This window comes from Ammospiza nelsoni, chromosome 3, assembly GCF_027579445.1.
Source record: "Ammospiza nelsoni isolate bAmmNel1 chromosome 3, bAmmNel1.pri, whole genome shotgun sequence".
Classification (NCBI taxonomy): domain Eukaryota; kingdom Metazoa; phylum Chordata; class Aves; order Passeriformes; family Passerellidae; genus Ammospiza; species Ammospiza nelsoni.
In genome coordinates, this window is record NC_080635.1 from 8,181,861 (window position 1) to 8,190,873 (window position 9,013).

General features: G+C 39.9%; 1 protein-coding gene across 1 annotated transcript in view; it reads left to right on the forward strand.

The window, feature by feature from the left end:
• KIF16B (kinesin family member 16B) overlaps positions 1-3,919 on the forward strand; it is a 141,164-nt gene extending 137,245 nt beyond the window's left edge. The window contains exon 26 of the mRNA XM_059469025.1: positions 2,540-3,919. Within this exon, the coding sequence (XP_059325008.1) occupies positions 2,540-2,698 (159 nt within the window). The 3' untranslated portion in view covers positions 2,699-3,919. The remainder of the gene's footprint in view (positions 1-2,539) is intronic.
• Positions 3,920-9,013: the final 5,094 nt, after the last annotated feature.

Genomic DNA, 9,013 nt, shown 5'->3' on the forward strand with positions numbered 1-9,013 from the left:
TTGGACCTCTGAAGGTATCCTGAGTCTCTTCTAAGAATTTTTTTTCAAGGACACATCAAAAGAGTTCTGAAAATAGGCAAAAATGGATTTGGATTTTAATACAAAAGATATGGAAACAGCTCTCCTCCTGTCCACTGAGTGCTGGAGAGGAGATCCTTTCATCCAGCCTTGCTCCTACTCCAGCTGCTTGCAGTGGCCTCCTGGGTGCAATGAAGTCCATACTGATTCTCTTCTGGATCTCTAGGGAACTTTTCATCTTTTCTGGCACTTGGTGTTGATGTGCTCCTGCCCCTCTCCCAGCTTGCTGTGACTCTCATCCTCTCCTTGTCCCATCTGACTTTGGGAAGCATCTTTCCATACATTGCAAGGATCACTGTTCTTTTTCTCCTGTCACTTTTTCCACTTTGCTGTCCATTGCAGCTGACAGGACAGAGCAGCCTTCCCCTGCAGTGCCCTGCCACAACTCTGATCACTGTTTGTGATGTGAGCACTTGTGCCATCAGTCACTGTTCCCTCACTGCGGGGGAGCACTCCCAGCCAGCATCTTTGGGCACAGCAGCCTGTGTTTCAATGAAGGAACAGCTTCTTTGTGGCAAGGGCACAGCAGCTCTGGGCTGTATTAACATACCAGGGTAAATGCAGATCTGGGTTTTATAAGATGGCTAATTTGTTCAGAGGTGGTTGTTGAAGAGCACATAATGTCAAGCCATATGGCAGGAAACCTTCATACAAAATTAATTCCATCATTAGCTGTTCGTGCCTGCTTGTTGCCATTTTCCCAAGGATCTTTTTTGTGTTCAAGGAATCTGTGGTATTCACTCAACTCTGGAGCACAGATGTGGAAAAGAAATGTACCTGCTGTTCCTTGTGTGTCACATAAGTGTGTGCTTAGAGCAGAGGGATTTTTTACTTTGCCATTAGAGCTATCATGCCAAAACAATGAGTAATGGCTTTAAAGAAAAGGCATGACAGTCAATTATCTGGCCATACATACCAAGGTGAATGCAGTAGGTCTTTTGACATGTCCAGTGAGATATTTTGGTACCTTTGAGCCTTTGGTAGTCATAAACTAGAATTATTGCAGTAACTTTTCAGCACAGTGCTAAAACACTATCAGAATGCTATGTTTTACATTTCATTTTCTGCCATATTCATCCTGCAGGAATTACTGTTTTGGGACTTTTTGTAAAGAACCCTCCTTTGAGAACTAATTATGAAAAATATTTCTCTCTTTCTCACTTTAAATTACCTCTTAGACTATTGCAGTTCATCTTGAAGGCATTTTTGTAATCAGTTTTTTTCATGAACATTAATACAACCTGTGGCAGGTCTGAATGAAATAGAAAGTTTCACCATTTCTGCCAAGAGAATAGTTTTTGTCTCGGGTGCTTTTTTTGTTTGCTATTTTTTGTATGTTCTTCTTCTTTCTTTAATATTGAAACAGGTGGTTTCTTAAAAAGATAGCAGATTGTTATAGTTTGAGGGAATTATTCTTGAGAAATGAGTGAATAATTAGGACAGTTTCCTGAACAAAACACTTCCCTTACCCCAAAGCTCTGCATTCAAATAACTAAATGTTGTTTCTTCAGAGCAGAATGTGCTTCTCTGGCTTGAAAATTTATTTCCCATGGAAGACCAGTGAATGATTTTAAATTTATCTCTTTCTGTGGTCAGTCTGTAGTACAGTAAAGGAGTTTATCCCTGAGCTCCAGATTTCCCTTGCAGGTGTTTGGGTGACACTGGATGCATTTGTAATATCTGTTTGATCAAACCTATTACCCAGTGTTTTGTTCAAAAGTTCAAAAATTATAATAAATTTATGAAGTCACACATGCCTGAAAAGTTGCATCCAAATGAACCCACATATAATGGAAGCCTTTTCAGGTTTGTGAAAACTAACTGTGTTAGTGTACATCCCCCAGTTTCTCTATGTACAAATGTGACTGTAATCTGCACAGTGGTTGGTGAATATTAACTTAGGGGAAGGAAAGGAATTGTCTCCCATGTGCTTCTCATTAGTAAGACCTAAAAAAAAAAAAAAAACAGGAAGGAAATTTTGAGGGCAACTCAATGAAAAACAAATCTCTCTGCAGATAGCCATCATCAAAACAAACCCCAATCAATGCAAGGATTGTGGAAGCTTTATGAGGGGAAGATTTTTAAAGTCCTTTTGTGTATTATGTGGTGAATATCCTGCAGCATGGATCTGAGGTTTGCATCTGCTGTGTTTGCTAATGCTAGACAATTCTATTAGCATGTCATGATTCTGTGACTGCAGAATAGACTAGGAAGCATCATGCAACCACAGGATGAAAGAGTTGCCAAGCTGGGCATAAGAAGGAAGTGGAAAATAAATTCTTTTCTGCTTTTCCAGAGCTTAATACAGACATTTCAGTAGACTGTTTTATGGTTATTGGAAGGACTGTTCACATCCCATGGAAATATTTTTAGGTTTTTTTGCTGTTCATTTAATTTTCCAAAGTGGTTGTAATAAATTTGATCAAGTAAACCTTATGACATTTTATATTTCATTCCGCAGAAATACCTCAGGAGCTTTTTCTCTGCAATGCTGAAATCTCCATCATCTCCACTGAACATTGACAAAGTGGGGCTGACATTGTCCAAATACACCATCTGTGAATTCTCACCCTTCTTCAGGAAAGGCGTTTTTGACTACAGCAGCCATGGGACCAGCTAAGTTGTGGGCCAGGATCCTTGTGCTGGAGGAGTATGGTTGGAGTGGTGCCTTCACTTTTGTGCAAGAGGAATGAGGGAAATCAAAAACCCTGTGTCTCCTCCATGCCTGGAAACATCCAAACTGCCCAAGTGGAGACAGCCAGGCCCCCACGCTGACCTGTGTCCTTTAGCAGCTCCCAAGGCAGTGCCTGCATTCTCCTGCCATGGGCTGTACAGACATTTTTGTGTAAGTTGCTCTGTTAATAGTGTACAAAGATTCTGACTCTGGTAATGAGTTTGGATCCCTTCTTGGCAGCAGTGCTTCCTTCCCATTTTCTCAGATAATTTGTTCGAGAGCATCTCGTGTTTACCATGGCAGTGTGTCATGCTGACAGAGGGTTTCCCAGAGGCCTTTTGGTTTCTGTCCAAGCTGTTCCTTAAAGAACAGCTCCTCTTTTGTTTCTTTATAGCATGTTTAAGGTAATGATCATGCTCCACTCTTGTTTCATTTTCTTTCCCTTCTAGATACACTGAGTATTGACTGTATAATTGTATAGTTTTTCTCAGAAGAATTAAAGGGCCTGGGTAACTTGAATGCTTACAAAAATATGTGCTGCAGGAAGAATATAATTTGAACCCTGTCAGAGTCCTCCACACTTAATTATTTGGAGGCTGAACAAATCATTCACCATTAATAAAGAAGCAAAGGAAGCAATAGTTACCAAATAACATGGTCAGCATCTTTTCAGATTTCGTAATCATTCAGACTGGAAATGGAAACTCTGCACTGTGCAGAGCTCATAGCTATGCATAAAGCTGATGCAAAGTGCTATATATTGTTTTTTAAATAGCTTCTTCACAATAATTGTAAAAACTGAAGTTTATTTGCATCAGTTAAAATTTACAGGATTTAAATAATAGTACTTTAAAATTACTCAGGATTTATTCAGACTTGCACATATATATACAGGTAGAACTAATTTTATATTGCTGCAGATTCAAAGCTATGTATACACTGTGACTGGAATTATGTGTATATGTTAATGTATAATTGGTTGTATAAAAATCAGAATTGAATTACTTCCAGTTATTAAAATGCATAATGAAAGGTAAGTTTTGTGTGCCATTTGTTCAGAGTGTGAAGCATTTTTTTCTGAGTTGACATCCCTAACCACTGGTAGGTTGTGATAATCAAACTATTTCATGTCATTGAAAATTGTGATTAAAACCTAAAGTAACAACACTGGTGGCATTTTTATTTCATGACCTAAATGATAGGAACAGCAGTGTTTCACATTTGATACATCCATGGTCCTGAGGGAACTGGCCAAGGAAGTGTCCAAGGCACTATTCATCATATTTAAGAAGTGATGGCACTGGGGGGAAGCTCTCTCTGACTGGAGAAGGGGAAACATAACCCTCATTTTTAAAAAGGGAAAAGAGGAAGCCCCAAGGAACCACAGAGCAGACAGTCTTCCCTCAGTGCCTGGCAAGATTATGGAGCAGGTCCTTTTGGAAACTGTGCCAAGGCTCATGGTGAATTATGTGGTAATTGATGACTGCCAGTATGCCTTCACTAAAGAAAAATCATGCCTGATGAATTTGCTGGCCTGCAGGAATAGTGGGAATTGCCTTAAACTGGTTTTGTTAGATATCGGGAAGGAATTCTTGGCTATAGGGGTGGTGAGTTGCACAGAGAAGCTGTGAGCAGCCCCTTCACTGGAGGTGTTCATGGCCAGGCTGGATGGGGCTGGCTGTGAGAAACCTGATGAGAAACACCAAGGAGGTGTCACTGCCTGTGGCAGGGCTTCGAGGATTTCTAAGGTCCTTCCCAAGCCAGGCCCTTCTGTGATTCTGTGCTGATGTATAAAGATAACTGGGTTCCATTACTAAGCGTAGCCTGACACAATAAGCATCTTAATTACAATTTTAAAAGAAAATAAAAAGATGGATGATTTAAATTTTTAGAGTATTTTTATAATTTTAATTAATTTCAGGGAAAGCAAAAGTTAGGGTAAAATTTCTAGGCCCTGTTATTAGCAGGGTAGCATTTATTACCTTTGAATGTGTCTGACTTTATCTGATTCTAACTGACTTAAGTATTTTAATACCTCTGATTGGGAAGCTAAGCATTCTGATCAAAGCTGTTGATTCCCAAACTGTTTTTTTTCACTGGGTCCTGGACATTCCTGGACTCCTTCATGCACTGGAGCATTACCTGCCTGTGCTTGGTCACTGACAGGGACCTGATCTCATGATCCCTGCTCTGCCCAGTGCCTTTATTGCGCTTCTCCAGGGCCCTCTGTGCACTTTTCATCCTCCTGACCACAAGGCTGTGTGTTCCCTTCCTGCTTCCCTCTGCCATTTGGCTTTGCTTCTGCTTCCCAGATCAGAAGGTGGAAGTTGGTGCTGGTTGGGATCCTGTGGTGAGCTGAGTCACTGGAGTTTGGGTTGCAGCACTCAATGGAAGACTGGTAAGTGCATGTGGTTGTCCTGCTCTGATGCCCACAGGGGTGCTTCAGAGGCAGAAATGAGGGATGATCAATAAATAACTCTGAATCTCACTTCAAAGCCAGTGACTGTTCTGTTTGTCCTTCTCCCTTGGCCTGTTCCCCTTCCTACCCCATTGCAGTGAGGTATGATAAAGAATTAATGCCTCAGAGTCTTCAGAAAAATGATTTTGTGTAACTGTAGAGCATTATTTCCTGGGTGCCACTTCTATGAAAGGACCTTGCAGGCCAAAAAAAGGTAAACTGCTTTATCTGCTGCACTGATAAACTCATTTCCTGCAGTTTTCTTTCCTGAAAACCTACCAGTGTGCCAAGCAGAACTCCATTGCACCACGTGGTGAGTACTGGTTATGAAAAGGCAAAAACAAACAGGACTCCTAGAGGTATTTTGTGTCACTTTGGATTTGGAGAACCTGTTTAAGAAAAACTCAATGTGATAAAGAGTTAAGTCAAGTGAAAAATTTGAATATTAATTTTTTTAACTTGAATTTAAAGGAAGACTTGTACTGGCTTCCTGCCAACAGTACAAATTGATTCAGGACCAGATGCTCCAATGGTGTAACCTTGCCTATAAGGTGGTTAATTTATGTTGTCTAGTTTACCTGACCTGCAGTGTGAAATGTGTACATTGCAAATAACAGAGGTCTATTAATCACTCCATTTACAATGTCATCAAGTTAAAAGCTACAGAGTTGTGAATGTAAGCATGAGATTAGGACCACAACCCCAGCTACCAGTTTTTCCCACCTTCTTACCTGTCTTTCACTGGTGTCCAGAGTTTAATCAATGATGGCAAGCTCAGGCTAAGCTAGGAGGCATCTTTGAATAATTACATCAGTAAAAAATATGATGGCTGTTTATAACCTACAGTCTTTGAACTCAGACTTCAAGAGAAGTTTCCAATAGAAGCTGAAATGCATATAGCTAGCCATTTTAAAGATGTTCCAATTGCATTTTTCTGTAGATATCCTCAAGCTCTAAAATTGTCCATTAATTTTATTTTCAACATACTGACACTTTTAACAACATTGTGAAAGTTATTTTCAGGCCTGGTACGGGTGGTGGCTTTTTTTCCAAGAACCTAAGTAATTGAGAAATGTCCTTAAGTAAAACCTAACTTATGTATCAGTCCTATATATATTTCAGGCAAAGTGTGTGTTTAAGTACTTTACTATAATGGGGCTATCACAATTACCCATGCAACTGAAATCATGTCTCCATTAAAGTCACCAAACAGCTTGGCTCATATCCTTGCTGAGCCTACAGCAGATTTTCATCACCAGGATTGCACCAAAAAGGCTGAAAAGCACACTGGAGAAGGTGCTTGGCTTTTTTTTTTTGTATTTTTTTCCTTTTTCTTTCTGCATAACATGATTAAATGCCACACAACTTTGAGGAAAGCCTTGCTGTTGGTCTTGACCCTGCTCTCCTTTAACTGGAAGTGCTTTTCCCCTGAATATGCTGCTGCTCATAGGCAAGAGGGTGAGCATCCCTCAAAGCCCTGCTGATAAATGACTCCTGGCAATCTCCTTGCTCCTGGGGGTGGGAATAAGAAATAGGTTTGTATTAGACTGTGATAAAGCTTGAAATTTTATATGGTCCCAACTCACCAAAGCCCAAAATTGGAAAAAATAAATTATTTTTAACTTACAAGTTTCTTATGTCTGTCCATGGGTTTATTTTCTCTGCGTTGCATTAGATTCTGGGGGAAAAAAAAGATAAGCTAAAGAGCAAAAACTTTCTGGCTTCCATCCTCATAATGGGAAATAGAAGATATTCCTTTGCAGGACAGGCTTCCTGAGCAATTAAAGTCTATGCAGTTGTACAGGCCCTGAACCTGTTAAAGGCTTAAAGTCTGATAAAGGTGTATTTTCTTGGCAAAGGTGTAAGGAGTCCTGCCACTTTTTAAAATTGTTGTTTTATTATTTAAGAGAATGTTTTGTTATTATTGGTGGCAGACCAGAATGCTGCTGTGGATGTACCTTTTTATTCCTAATACAATGAAAACAAAGTCAATTAGGAATAAAAATATCATAAAATATAATCAATTAAAGTTGGAAAAGGCCTGTAGGATCATCAAGTCCAACCATTAATGGACTATGCTACCGTGTCACCAATAAACCATGTGCCCAAGTACCACATCCACACATCATTTGAACATTTCAAAGGCTGGTTATTCCACCATTTCTCTGGGCATCCTGTCCCAGTGCCAGACTACTCTCTCCCTGAAGAAATATTTTTTAATATCTAATCTAGACCTCCCCTGTTGCAACTTGAGAAAGAAACAGGTTGGGAAAGTGAATGGTGACCTGAAAATTAATTTTGTGGGAAACAGGTAAACTTCCTTATGCCACCTGATATCCAGTGAAATCCATACAAGAGCTCATCCAGCTGGCTGGAAATACCTGATCACAAACAATACTGTTCTTTTGGCTTTTTGAGACTGAGTTTTAGAAGGAATGTGTTGGGAAGCCGTATTAAGGGTGAACATTAATGATTGACAAAATGGAGGCAAGATTTTGGACCGAAGCTTTAGTCTCATGTCTGCAGTGTGTAACAAGTCTTAGAAGCAAAAATGGAAGTGGCAGCATGGGAAACCCTGTATATTTTTCTTCTTTAAACCTTGTTTTCTTTATAAATACTGACAATTTTCTCTGAAGTTCTGCTGATATTGGAGCATGCAGCACAGCTTCTGCTCTCACACGGAGTTTCGGCAAGAGTGGTGGTTGTTTTTTGAAACTGGTCTCAGAAAAAGAAATAGGTCTAAAAAAAAAAGTTTACAGACTCTTTCAAAGTCCTTCTCAGTTTCTTTTGCTAGCTTCTTCTATCTTCTCATGACAGTTTTGTCTGGGTGGCTTGTTCTTGTTCTTTGTAAGTTTTCAATTACTTCTTGTCTGTAGTCTCATTTTACAGATGGTTTATAAGAATGTGCTGAGAGGAGTTGAAGAGAAAGCAAATCCTTTACTATATGACAATTGGTAGTGGTCATCTTCTGATAACTTGTTCTGATCTCCTGTTTTTCTGTTTCCTTAAAGGCATGGATCAGAGATCATCAACTGAAACCACATTTTAGTTGTGTTCTGCAAAAATTGGTGTCCTTGATTTTTGATATTGGGAATTACAACAGAAATCAGAATCTCAAAAATGCGCCGGTGAAAATTGTTAATGGTGTTGTTGTTGTTCTCCCTGGGAAATCAGTGTGTTTTCAGGACTTCTGCATGTGAATACCTTGGAGATGTATGGGTTGCAAATGACTCCTTTCCATGGTGCAGAGTAGCATGCTGATAATAGGAGCAAAATGAATCTACTGATAATGACAGCTTCAAGAATTGTTCTGTGGAAACTAATGATGTTTGTGTCAAATCACCTGTTTTTCTCATTGAGTTCAACAAGAGAGAAGGCAATGCTCTACTGCTGAAAAAACAAGCCATGGCCCATTTTCATCCAAAACCACCTCCAATTCTCATTATTTTAGTAGCTGAGCAACAGGAGAAGAGTGCTGGACAATGCAGAGGCAGCAGAGCCCTCTGAAAGATCAGCATAAGAGAATGTGAACAATTAAATTCATATCTCAGCCTGTCCTGTGCTCAGATCTGTCCTGTTCTGAGCTTGGGAGTGTTCATTAATGCAGTGTGGGTGAAAGAACATGCCAGTTCAGGGAAGCAAGTGCTTCCAGGAGGGCCCCAGCACAGAAAGGTTGCTGAGCAGTGTCTAAAATCAGAACCTTGGATGAGCTTCCAAGCTGCCTGAGCTATTGATTCTGGCACCTGCTTGCATAAGCAGGTGCTCAGGCTTATGTGCTCAGATGAAGTTACCTCTTAACATCT